The sequence below is a fragment of the Chelonoidis abingdonii genome, chromosome 11 (assembly GCF_003597395.2).
Source record: "Chelonoidis abingdonii isolate Lonesome George chromosome 11, CheloAbing_2.0, whole genome shotgun sequence".
NCBI classification, from domain to species: domain Eukaryota; kingdom Metazoa; phylum Chordata; order Testudines; family Testudinidae; genus Chelonoidis; species Chelonoidis abingdonii.
In genome coordinates, this window is record NC_133779.1 from 42,467,061 (window position 1) to 42,480,576 (window position 13,516).

General features: G+C 47.2%; 1 protein-coding gene across 4 annotated transcripts in view; it reads right to left on the reverse strand.

The window, feature by feature from the left end:
• Window positions 1-1,298: 1,298 nt before the first annotated feature.
• Window positions 1,299-13,516, reverse strand: part of MAST3 (microtubule associated serine/threonine kinase 3) — a 64,217-nt gene continuing 51,999 nt past the window's right edge. For all 4 annotated transcript variants that reach the window (XM_075070963.1, XM_032782835.2, XM_032782839.2 and 1 more), the window contains 7 exons: window positions 13,253-13,485; window positions 12,133-12,333; window positions 11,294-11,520; window positions 10,959-11,081; window positions 9,010-9,146; window positions 8,098-8,279; window positions 1,299-7,354 (listed from right to left, as the gene is read on the reverse strand). In XM_075070963.1, coding sequence (XP_074927064.1) covers window positions 6,126-7,354; window positions 8,098-8,279; window positions 9,010-9,146; window positions 10,959-11,081; window positions 11,294-11,520; window positions 12,133-12,333; window positions 13,253-13,485 — 2,332 coding nt within the window. In that variant the 3' untranslated portion in view covers window positions 1,299-6,125. The remainder of the gene's footprint in view (window positions 7,355-8,097; window positions 8,280-9,009; window positions 9,147-10,958; window positions 11,082-11,293; window positions 11,521-12,132; window positions 12,334-13,252; window positions 13,486-13,516) is intronic.

The following is a 13,516-nucleotide window of genomic DNA, read 5'->3' on the forward strand; positions in this document are numbered from 1 at the left end:
GGGAAAAACATCAAATCAGAGAGGTTCGAGAATGGGGTGAGGGATATGATAGCCACGCAGAGGAGTAGGAGAGAAGAGTAAGGAAGGTTGGTTGGGTTGTGGAAGATGCCATGGGAGAGTAGCTGGAAATGAAAGAGAAGCTTGACAGCAGTGCTGGTGAGGGAAGCAAAAAGAGTCTGCAGTGAGGTAGAGAATTGGTTTTCAGAAAGCGTGAGGAGACAAAGGAAGTGAGATGGACGTCAATGGTGCACAAGTTGGGGGTGGGGGCATGCCCCTCAGGGAGGCGAAAAAGGTTGGGGGCACAAAGGAACTGGAATCCCATACATCCTACAGGACCCACTGCCATAATAGCGGGAGGGGGATAAAAAGAGTAGGTACTGCAGAGCAGGACAGGACCAGGCTTAAAAAAAATAGTCCTCCCGTACTGGAAGCAATATGAATGCCCTAACGGCAGCCACTCTCCAGCTGCCCAGCTCTGAAGGCAGCACCGCCGCCAGCAGCAGCGGAGAAGGGATTACTTCAGATTAAAAGTGATGGAGGGGAGTGAGGGTGACCAATGGTAAAGGGGGCATGACTGGAAAAATTTGTGCACCCCTGATGTAAATCATGGGTTGCAGTGAGCTTGTTACAGGCAGAGCAAAGGAAGGGAAGGAGGTCATGAATGGGAAATATTTGGTGCTATCAGGTACTATACTCTAGCTTCTTGGGCTGGTCACTCTTGTGCATCCTTTTACTTGAGCAGACCAGTTGTCAGTGCCACAGATGCAATCCTGGCCTTGAGCCTGCTGGCTGAGTTGACAGCATCAGCTAGTGCTTCAGCTAATTTCAGGATTTTACTCTAAAATCTACTGGCTGAAGTTGGGATGTGAACTGCCATTCAACAAGATCTTCACACAAAGGAACAAACAGGCAGTGGAGTCACAGGCATGGATTCTCTGCAGCTTGAGGTCTTCAAATCACAATTTTGAGGATTTCAATAACTCAGTCATGGTTAGGGGTTGTTAGGGGTTGTTATAAATGTGTATGGGTAGGGTTTTGTGGCCTGCCTTGTGCAGGAGGTCAGACTAGATGATCATATTGGTCCCTTCTGACCTATGAGTCTATGAATTGCAAAATCTGGAAGGAATTGAAGCAGTTGTTACACTGCATGTCATTTAGTTCGTGTTACACATCAGGAAGATTGGGTAGTGAACATGCGGGAGTAATAAATTTATTTCCAAAATGTTTTTTAAAAGCTTTAGTATCAGCAGTTCTGAACTAAGTAGTTCCCCCCTTGAACAGAAGACTACGAACTTCAATTCCATCTCAAGGAACAATTTTATAACAACATAAAACTTTTTCTGAATATATTCATACCAAGACCAGTGTTCAGTACAATACAGGAAGACAAGGTCCTGTTTTCTTTTAAGATATTTTCCATAAAAATCCTTTGAATACAACTTCTGAAATGAGTTTTTTCTTACATAATAGTTCTTCAGCCACTGTCTTGTTGAAACCCTTTTACACCTGCTCAGTGTAAAGGAGATGTCCATTTTTAAGTTTTTTCAAAACAACAATGCTAACTTCCTGAATGGTTAATACAGAAGGCAGAGGAAGCAAGCAAGCAGAAAACCTATCCTAAATAAGCAAGATTAAATTTAAAAAAAAAAAAGGAAATAACGGATTCCACAGAAACAGGATTACAACAGAGAGTAATTGTTGGCAACATCATTTCAGAAGCAAAAACACTTCATTCTGCATTGTCATCTAGCAAAGAACTATTTCGTTCACTAAACCCCAAGACCAGAAAGTGCTTCTGTGCCTCCACAGGCGGCTGATGTGGAATTAATACATGCTCTTGGCCACCAACATTACTGTTTGCTTGTTTTCTGGGTAAACTACTACGAGGATTAACACAGGAGAAGCAGTCAATTTAAAACAGCCACACAAACTTAAAAAAAACCCAAATTCTGTTTAAATAAGCAATCAAAATAGAAAGCTAGCATCACCAGTTACTCTCAAGTCCGAGGTGGGAAAAGGAATCACTTCACGGTGAGACTGGTGCTACAAAATAACAAACATTAGCATTATACAAATAATAATAAAAAAATACCTTTCTGGCAACTTTGCGCACATGGTTAGATATCATCACAATACAAAGTACACAGGGAGGGATATAAATAAGTGTTTCGACATAAAAGCCCAATACTTGCACTGTCAGTTTCTGCAAACACTGCAGTTAGAAAAAACACATATGCATTATCAAATGTAAACATTTACATCATATAAAACCTTAGAAATGCTGGAAAGTGCCGGAGGGACTCTTCATACATATCCACCAGCACAAGAGGGAAAGGGAGTTCAGAAATTACAACTAAAAACAACTGAGACAACAGAGTGTGTAGTTTATTACATCTTTAATAAAAATGTAGGGCTCTAATTAAATGCTCTGTTCACTCAGAAACCTCTGTGGAATGTCTATGTTCTGAAAGCACATCCTGGGGAAGGTTTTAGAAACTAGCTGTTTGCAGAATACAGCGGAGAAACTGTAAATCACTGAAAACAGACAAAAACTCTGTTAATATTTGCATGAAGATACTGAAACCTGGCCCAGGGAAGGAAGGAAACAGATGGATAAATTCCAATTGTGCTTTTCCTAACCAACTCCCTCTCACGTGGAACATCTCAGAAAAGATGATCAAATGGATTAATTTATTTTGGCTCAGAGCTATTTAAATCTCTCGCTACAAGGAAAAAAAAGCATTAAACACAAACAAAAACTGACTATACGATTATAAAAATCAATCTTGTCTAAAACAAGTGGTCTGAAAACAAGACACCCCCCCCCCCCAATTCTAAACAGTCACAGGTAATCAGTAACCCTTCAGCTAATTTTCATTTGGTTCAGACACACAGGTCCCTGAATGAGCTTTGAGGTCTGACAGATCTATCAAACCCATAGCTTGCCTATTTATTACATCTTCATTGGCAATCCTATTGCTTACACAAAGCCTGAAAAAACAAATACTTTCAGAGAATAGGAATAAGCAGTACAGTGCTGTAGTTCTCATGCATGAGATACCAGATGGGGTGATCATACAAGTTCTTACAAACCTCTACAACTATCTAGGTTTTGTCTACATGTCTGAAAGTACAAATTGACCATTGCATGGACATTTAGAAGTGTGCCCAAGCTCAGTCTTTGGAAGTCAGACCATGAGAATTCTACTTTTTCTTTTCCTTTAAAAACTTTAAAATTGGAAGTTTAAAAAAAAGAAGGTCAAATCTTGAGCTGCTGTTAATGTGGCAGGAATGCACAAGTGCCAGGGGACCACCAGTGAGTCCTTGAAAGCTCACATAATCTGCCCAGATGTCATAAAAAGAAACCCGCACTAGAAACCCAGCATACCATGCAAATCCCCAGCTATTATTTTCTGTTTGAAGGTTGAGTTCCTGTTCTAGCCCCTGAACAAGGCTGACACAATAGAAATAGCCACTGATACATTCTATTTGTGTTTTGTTTATTAAAGAATATATACTTTCCAAATGAGTTAGGAGAGCTTCAGTTTGGAAAAGCTAGACTGGCAGGTGGCACTGCCCTACGCTACTCCTGGGAGCTGCCACTGAGAGCACGTTTATATGGGAGAGAGGAAAAGGACATACCTGGGGTAGAGAACACATTAAATAATTACAGCAGCTTTGTTGGTGATGAGGTTTGAATAAGGGATTGGGGGGGGGGAGGGGAGATGTTCAAGTTTTTTTTTTTTTTTTTTTTTTTAATGAAAAATGGACAAATCTGCAAGTTCCTCTAAGAAATCACTTAATGTTCCCTCCATTCCTGGTCCTACCCACAGTAAAAAGCTTAAGAAGGTGCCTTTTGTCAAGTCAAATTTATAGTCTTTCTTGTTTTCCTTTAACATGGGAGCACAATCTGAATGGGACCAGGCTAGCCAAGAGCAGCTGGAAAACAGGATCAGTTAAACAAGGTTAGACATCTGGTGCCAAGAGGTAACCTGTACTTGGCTGCTTACTCAGCATGTAAAGCCAGTGGGCAGAGTTTGTAGGCTTACCGTTTACAACAGGGCCTTGTGCTGAACAATGACAGTCCTCACATGCTGCAGATTCAAGGAAAGATAGAAAGCACCAAAAGACATTAGCCAATCCAGACTTTCCTTGCCCATCATGTCTAGTCTTCTGATTTGGATTAGAAGGTGCATGAAGACCGGGAACACAGGACCTACCAATGCGACAAGAGGAGATAGATATTGCTCATGGGCTAATCCCAGTTTTGTGGTTCTTTAGCTGTTGTCAAACTGCTTCTTAGGTGTCATCTTCTGATTCCAAAAGATGGAATCCTGGAGCGGCTTATAAACTAACACACTAAGGCATATTCTAGCCCAATATATCAAGTCTCGCTAACATGATTTAAAGGAGTCTAATCCCTTGGTGCATCCCCTCTTGCCAGCGGCGCCTCAAGTGAAAATCCCTCAACTTCCTCAGCTGCTAAAGAGCAATTTGGATCAATCACCAAATGCCAGGAGATCCCCAAGCTCTCTTGCAACTAAGATTCACATGATAAAATCACTCCTGATGAGCCAGCCTGGTGACCCTCTCATTGCCATGAGGCAGACATGGTAAGATTCTCAGCAGAGTCTCTTGTTCTGTGGAGAGGAAACACAATTACAACCTAGCAGAAGGGAACAGCTCACCTCACTGTGCAGAAACCCCTCTGGCTGAGCTAGCAGCCACTGGAAGGCTCCGAATATGTTACCATCCAAGCTCACTTAGCCAAGAAAGATAACCGCAATGTGGAAAGAATCGGAGGCAACTTCTGTAGGTTACGAAAACATTCATTTTCTACCCCAAACACCATGGCTTATATGCAGCATCAATTAACATATATGGGAACCAGCCACACACAGCAAGGAAGTTCTCACTCTCACTCACAAAATCAATCCCATCTTGGCAAACGTGCACAGTGGCCTGGAGCTGTGCTGCCATTTATCAGTACCACTGTGTCCTAGAATTGGCCAAGTCAACATGTCAAAGAAGAAGAAGTGGAAGAGTAATGGTTCAGCATACACGCTGAAGAGGAGCTGTTGTTTGAGATGTATGTACGACATTCTGGGGGGAAATGTTCAATGCCAGCGACAGCACAAGGCCAGGATCTGGAAACTATTCAACAAGGTTTGTCTGGGATTTGTTAATACTTGATTCATACATTCTTGGTGGGCATCAATCACATGTGTGTCCCCTGCCCAGGAGCATCTTAAAACACCAAAGCAAAAATTCTTCCAAAACAAACATATTGGGGAGAGGGAAATTTATGCCTAATTCTGAGACATCTGGCATTGGCAAGAGTAGGGTACTGGACTAGACGGACCATTGGTCTGTTCCAGAACAGGAATCCCATCACTATAAAGTTACTGCTTTTACCTTTAATGAAGACCAGCTCTTCTGGGAGAAATAAGACACCTGTATGAAGATCAAAGCACCAAGACATACCCTGTTGTGCATAACTCTACCAAAAATGGTATTTTAAAGCTTGCCTCTTAACTGTTTTCTTTATGTATTGCCACCTGAAACTGACAATAACAAAAGGGGCAAAACTAGTGGTTCTTAGAAATTACAGAAAACATACAGTGCATTTCAGAGGTGGGATTATAAACACTTACAAAACAGCGGTAATGCTTCTTCCAGCACAAGTCAGTTGAGATGCCCTCAGATGCCTCCTCTTAGCTTATAAAGGTAATAAATTAGTTACAAGGATTCATGTCTAATCCCTTCTATTTACAACGGGGTCCTGCTGAGGAAATGCCATCACAACAGAGCAGCTTCCTTAGCTCTACAAAAATATTAACATCTTTCCAGTTAGTACAAAAACCTTTTGTAAGTAAATTCGTCAAATTATTCCCAACCCCCTGCCAGGTCTGATGTTAAAAATGTTTCAGATGCATTTACTCTCACAAAATTCAGGTATGTAATTTGAAGAATGCATCTCAGCAGCTGGATGGTATGTCAGTCTCCAACACAGATGTGCTTTTTCTGGAAGCTGATCTCTTGTGAAGTTCATGCAGAGCTGAAGAAGCCCTGTCACTTTATCACCTGTTCACCTTTAGCAGTTCCTTTTGCTTAAAGTGTGGCTATTACTCATCCTTGACTTTTTTACGAGCCTGATCATGCATCTTTTGTTGATTTGCTCTGGGCGTCTCAGCTTCAGTGCACTCATGCTCCTGCATTCCTGAGCTCCCCCACAACTTCAGTCTTGGAAGTGCTTTTCTCAGCTGGGGTGAGCCCACCGTGTCCTTACCACAACATGTCCTATGCGGGGACCCAGAAGCTGTTGAGGGCTCTTGTCCTGCACAGAACTCTCTCTGCTCCCGGTTCTCTCTACACTGGGAGGAGACACTCTTGTACTCCACTGCTGTAGTTCCATCCATTTGTTCAGTATAGACCCTGGCCATCAACTGGATAGGGTAGGACCCTTGGCATTCCCACTCAGCTGTGTTAGTCTCCTGTTCATCGGTCTCTGACCCTTGAACTGCTATCTGGGGCACCACAGTAGGCATCTGCTCTGGGTTTGGGGGCTCGGAAGAGCTACCAAATGCTGAACTTGGTCTGGTCTGCACCCAGGAAGCTGCATGAGGGGCAAGTCTCCATGGCGCATGCTCCTTGTTCAGCTTGGCCTCTGCTTTCATGCCATCCTCACTCATAGGCACCAGTTCTGGCTCATCAAAACTCACTTCTTGGACAGCTTCTTGCTTTTTAAAGGAGTCTCTGCGCTCTGACAGATTCAGCCTCCTCATGACAATGACCTCCTGGTCGCGGTCATGCCTTTCCCCTGTCCAGTCTCTCATTCGGGGGGTCCCTGGGTAAGCCACAGCACAGAGCTCTCCCACCTGGACAGGAGTCTCCCGCTCCCCCAGAGCCTCCCCAGTCCCATCTCCTGGAGGCATTTCCAGTGTGAGCTTCCGGCTGCTGATGGTTTTCTTTTCTGCTATGTAGGTAGCAATTTTCTCAGCAGACTGGACTCGTTTTAGCAGAGGGGACCTGGGGCCTTCGGCACTCCTGGGCCGAGACACTTGCCTGACAATGGTGGGGGGAGACAGGGTCTTGCCCTGGAAGGAATGAACGTTTTTGGTGTAATTTGGTAGTGGCGATGGAGACCTCTGAGGAGAAGGCGGCTGTGGGACTGAGGAAGGAGTACATGCAAGGGGAGATGGGGGGATGCTGCTGGTGGACTTGCGGCGCCCCACCTTGTAACGCTGACCACTGAGCTTCGGCACTAGCCCATGAAGAGAGCTCGGTCTGATGTGTCCTGCAGGAGAGGTGGGGGTGCTAGAGGATGGGGAGGTGCTCTGTGGGGAGACAGAATCTGCCAGAGAGAGAGAGAGAGAGAGAGAGAGATCAGCTCATCCGAGATGAATACTATGCTCACATTCCCTACACATGACAGGGCTTGGGCAAGGTCAGCATTTACAGCATCAGCCTCACATATGGTGGGCCTGAATGAGATGTCTGCCAAATCAAGGCACTTCCTGAATGGCTTGGAACCTGGCTACCTTACTCTGAGGAGCACTGCAAGTTACAAGGGGACCCACGGGTTCCAATCACTGCATACGAACCCAGCTGCAACCGCAGCTGACCTAGTGCTCCCTCTGGTCATTCTACTCTGTGCTTTATACACTGCGTTTCTCCTTCCTTGCCCCTTACTGTGAATTTGCAGGGAAATGTTCCTTTACTCTGGAAGATTATTCCCAAGAGCCACTACGATCCTCCAACATGTCAAAATACCTTTTGAAAAGCAAGTTAGCAGTTGGGGCAGACAAGCCCTTTGGCACAAAGCACTGTCACCAAAAATGCATGAGTGACAGAGACACCCATCTGTACAAGTTAGCATACGTGTTCTCCTCTGGGGGAGCAGGCTTAGAGCATCCACAAACCCCCAAGTGAACCCTGGTGACCCAGATACTTTCCCAGCCTTGATCCTGTTGCAGGAACAGCCTGAGGGCACACGCTATACAGCCAGATACACCACCCTTGAAATGGACAGAGCACAGGGCAAGCCATCTCACAAGTAGCAGAAGCTATAGTTGGGTGCGTGATCAGAACCCCTACCTAGTGGGAGGTCTGGAGCAGGGCTGCGGCAGGGAGTTGTAGGTCCAGGTGACAGACTGTGTGTGGGAGATCCTGGAAGGCTCTCGCTTGATGACAGGGAGTGATGGAGGCCAGATGAGAAGCTCCGGCTGGTATGCAGTACAGTCGTTTGCTTGGAGATCTTTTTGAAAAGGCACTTTCTCCTTTGAGAAGAAAAAAGTCGCAGGGGCAGAGTTTATATGAAAGGGCCCATTAGAAATAAACTTCACAAAACCTCTTTTTATTCCCCTTGGGCATTAAAAAACAAGATTTTTCCAAAGTCTGTCTTCTAGGGAGGTCTACAACTTCAGCCAAGAACTCAACTCTTCAGGATTCTGCATGCTATGAACAATGGGGAAAGGAATTTACTGCATCACCATTTCACACAAAGGATGCCTTATAAAAATATTCTTTAGCAAGCTGCATAGAGCCAGATCTGCCAACAAGCACATAGAGGAACCTTACCATTAAAAGCTACTGCAGCCATTAACATCCAGGGCATTTTTAAAATAAAAATCTCTATTCTTTGCCCTTGACACCCACAGCCTGTTTCACTGAGCCTTCGACCTCTGTTCCCCAGGGCATGCTATAACATGGGACTACCAGGCACTGTGGCTTCAAGAAGCTGAGTAAATTCCCAAAATTCTGTTTGTGTGAAGCAAGGGGATGCTGGCCCAAGAGCAAATACAGAAGGTGCTGGTCTCTTTGGCTAACACTGAGAAGTACCATTCTCCCTTGTTGAGGCAGCATTTAGACTTTTTCCTTCCCCATCTTAGATGAATAAACTCATAGCTCCCCAAGATACTTCAGGGCTCGCATGCCAGCTTCTCGTCAGAGCTACACAGAGATGCCTGATAATGGAAGCCATCCTGTTCCCAGTCTATTTCTACTCACCGGTCCTGACTGTCCCTTTTCCTGCTTTTCTTACTCCTTCTGGCCATTCTAGTCTTGGAACTGTTTTTCCGAGCAGGACCGACTTTGATGGATGTGTTCTCAAGGGCGGTGGTTCGCAGCGCTACTTTATTGCCACTCTGTGAAATGCACCAAGCGAGTTGTTGCAATGCGCAAGACACAAGCATGTTTACAGCAGATTCTAGGGCCAGAGGGGCCCATCAGAATCATCTTGTCTGACCTCCCATGGAATAAGTGGCTTGGTCCACCAAGCCAACAGCAGGAGCCATTGCTGGAGTTGGGATCAGGACTCGGGTACTCTTGGCTCTCTCTCCACTGCTCAGACTGCCAGACCATGTGTATGTTAGTAAGAAGGCTGAGCTTCCATTTCAGTGGTGCTTGCACACTGAAGCTTGAGTCTCCAGCACCATTGCCCTGAGGGTCCCCCCGTAATTAACCATATCGAGGAAGGGTGTAAACCCCATTAAATATCTTGTCCGTGGACCACGGTACATACATACGCTTGTCTCAAGGTCACTGAGTGAGGAGACAGGACTATAAGGGAGTGGGCCCCCCATCCTCAGGGCCCAGTCTGTGAAGCACAAAGGTCCCCACCACCCCACTAGAATTGCCTTTTGGAGAGACAGATGTTTTGGGCAGCCAGCATCCATAGGGAGAGCTGCACTTCCACCAGGCTGTCTCTAGGGCAAGGGGGTTCTCAAACTTCTCAACAGCATTTCTAGAGAGCATGGGGTTGGATGTGCAGCGATTCTGTAATACTCTATCCATATTGTCCGTGGACCTGGTCACTGGGATATTACTGTATACACATATTGGCCTAGTTTAACAGGGGCTGTAAGGAAAAAGAAGCAGGAAGTGTAAAAATGGGTCAAGAGAAACTGCCCCTCAGCAAACACTTGTGGGCTATTAGCTCTAAAGACTCAGGCTCAATATCCTGCTGAGCTTACAGGACTGGTTTTGTCCAGAAGGGTCAAAGCCCAAGAACACAGAAGAGCAAAAGGACTATCGCAGTTTAAAAGGGACACGCTCTGAAGAGAAGGGTAGTTATTCTGGGGAACCAGAGTTCAGACACCTGTTGGGTGTGTCTGAAGAAGTTAGTCCTGCCTACAGTACTGTTGAGGTGGGAAGCCACAGGCACGCATTTAAAATCCACTTTTCTGAAGAAGCTTTGTTCCTACTGTTAAAATAAGCAATAGGTTTAAGAAGGCTGTTTGGTCACTGAACAGCTCTGGTCACACAATCCTGAAGAGAAGAACCTGGGTGTCTGAACCTGGACCTACTGGTTTGTACATAGGGTGCTCTAGCCCAGGGCCAAGTCTAAGAGTGAGAGAAATGTGAAATTACACCCTGGGATAGGCAAAGTCGTGAGGCCTGACACCTGAGGGGAGCAGTAAGAGACCAGAGAGGGGCAGCTAGCCCTGCAGCCATGACAATCTTCCCACCCCTTCACAATCATGCAGCCCCACCCACCTCCCCTCACATTTGGGATCTCATAAAATCCTTAAGCCAATTCCAACCAGTGCTTACAGGGAAACTACATTCTGCTGGATTTTCAGCTTCTTTTAATAGAATTTGCCAGTGGGAAAGAAGGAGGAACAGCCAAGTCCCAGTGACCTGCCAGCTCTGTACAGCCCACGTCTGAGAACTCTGCTCCAGGGGAGCAGACACAGCATGCAAGTCAGAGCCACACTGGTATAAGGCAAAGCCAAGCAACAACAGGGAGGGGGTTATCACTGGACTCCTGCTGATTTCTGAATTTCCTCTCTCTCTTTCAGATAATTAAACAAAAAGTTTGCTGCTCAAAGTTTTGACCAGCAGCTCACTCCTGGGGGCTCAGAAGGCGTGTGCAGGGGGAGCAAAGTGTTAGAAGAAGCTGCACAAAGACAGTAAAGCACCCAGTGTCATGTTTACATCCAGAGCAGGCTGCTTACCTTCAGCAGCAGCTCCACAACATCCATGTGAACTAACCCTAGCACAGACTCTCCATTCACATGTGTGATGAGATCCCCAGCTCTCAGCCCAGCTTCCTGGGCAGGGCTCCCATCTTCCACACTCTGGAATGAAAGAACCAGGAAACGTTACTTAGGCAGATCTTCAGGATTATTCACACAGCGTTTAAACTTCATTGCCTGTTGGAGCCACCTCCCTCTCCTCTTGAGAGACCATTAGTCCCGTTCCACCACTGCTGCTCGGCATGCAGAGCGTAGCACTTTGTGCAGCACAGCGCTGCTCCCTTCACGTGCAGAATCCCCAGCCAGTCACTTACCCACACCATGTGATGCACCGCGTACACGTCGCTGTCCCCCATATACACACGAATGGCGCGCAGGGTGAAGCCGTATTTCTTTCCAGAGCTGTGGATGATGATGGGCGGACGCAGGCTGGTGATGCTGAGGGAGGAATCCCGGCTCGGGGACGAGTCCCGAGAAGATGGATTGGAAGAGAGAGAGTGTGGGGAGATGGGGCTCACGAGGGCTCCACTGGCACAGTCATCTGCAAACAACAGGCAGTGTCCATTTCACCTTGGATCCCCTGAGCCTGCCAGCACTCTGAGCAGCACGGAGTCGGTCCTCTCACACCAAAGAGTAACAGGGGTGCCAAGCGCTGCTGTTATTAACAGGACTTGGCCTGACAGACAACCATACGCAGAAACTTCTTTGCCTGAGTGAGGAGCACCTCAGTCCATCCCACGAAGGAGCCTAAAAATCTCACTTCCTTACCATTGTCTGGGCAGTTTGCCTCCCTTTGCTACTCTCTCAGCTTAGGCAGAGGGCAGATTTGTCAGCTTCCCTCTTACCAAGAGCTGGTTCCACTCTCTGGCTCTTGTTCAGTGTTATCATTACATGGGTCCCACTGCCGAGGGGCACAGAGGAACCCAAGAGAGCATAATTAAGCAGGGACTGCCTGGGAGGCCTTCTTGGTAATGCTCAAGCTGGTGAAAGTGTAACACAGACAATAAGAGCTACAAAGGGCCGCCATTTTGGGGCAGGGCAGCTGGAACCAAAGTGCAGGAGTGCATGGTAGAGATGTCCCAGTCTGAAACATGCATTCGCTAATTACGCAGCTAACACCGTGCATCAGATTCACTAGCTGCTTCCCACTGACCTGAGGTGATGATCAGGGACAGGGCTGAGACAGAAGCAGATTTAGGCACTCTGCTTCCTGAAGACACACTCTGCTTCTCCGGTGTGTTCTTCAGACTCCCCAGCCTGCGGCCCAGCCCAGGCTCCAGGGCTCTCAGGGTGGAGTTTTTGGTGCCGGTGCTGTTGCTCCGCAGGCGGATGCGGTTCAGACTGACAATATCAGCTGGACAAATAGGGAGGAAGGGAGTCAGCAAGCTGGTACTTCTTAGGGGCAATGATGCCACTGTAGTGCCATTCTGATGCTGGCCAGCTGGGGATGATCCTGAATCAATCACTGGAGCAGTATCAAGTCTAAGAGCCACAGCCCTTACTGTCACTCCCCCCTCCTCGTAGGTAACCAGGGACTAGCAAGGTTTAGACTCTGCTGCTAAGCAAATGCCCAGCCAGGGCCATCTTGTCCCCAGTGGGTTATTCCCACACATGGCTGTCTCCCCAAAAGCCCATCCCCCAATTTGGCTCCCTCTTCCATCAATTGTTACCTCCCTAGCCTGTCAGTGCCCATTCAAGGGTACATGTGGGGTGTGGGTGTGGCACACCCAGCACCCTCACAGACCACACACGCTGCCACCCCGTCCCTCCCAAAAGGGATCAAGGAAAAATGAGCTAGCACACACATGGGAAGCTATCACTATCCCCTTGAGACACGTGATGAGCCCCCTAGCACCAAGTGATGCAAGCTCGAACGCCCGGCCACTCTGCACAGTGCAGGCTGTTCTGAGCTTAAAACACCTACTCTGGAGGTCTCCAACTGTACCTGTCAAAACAGGCAGGGAAATGACAGGGGAGAGAGGAGAGCGTGCTGTGCCAACAAGGCATAAATACAGAGCATCTCTCCCCTGCGCTGGAACCATGTGGAGCAATGGAGAACCCTGTAGCTAGGATTACCTGGAGACTCCCCAAGGGCCTGGGCCTCTACCAGCCAATCCAGCGTAAATGCCCCACACAATGTACACAGGCTACTTCCCCAGCAGAAGGCCAGACACGACGCTATGTCCCAGACTTAGCCCAGAGCTTTGCCAAATGGCAAAGGTGACGCTTGCGGTGTCCTTAATACCCAGCTCCGCCATCCACAGCCCACATACCTGATAACGCTGAGGACTTTGCTGCTCCTCCTGCCCCTGCTTCAGGGTCCCCCAGCACAAACATCGGCCTCTCAGCCTTTACAGAGCCTGGGCAGGGGCTCTCATCTTGGGAGGAGAACGCAAACTTTGGCATGGTCTCCAGGCTGAAGGTGCTGGTGAGGGTGGCAGGGCTGCAGCTTCGCTCATGCCGGGAGGAGTAGGCCGTCAAGCCGCAGGACGTCCACGATCGGAGCCTGTTGATAGGGCAGAGATGGTCTAAGAGAC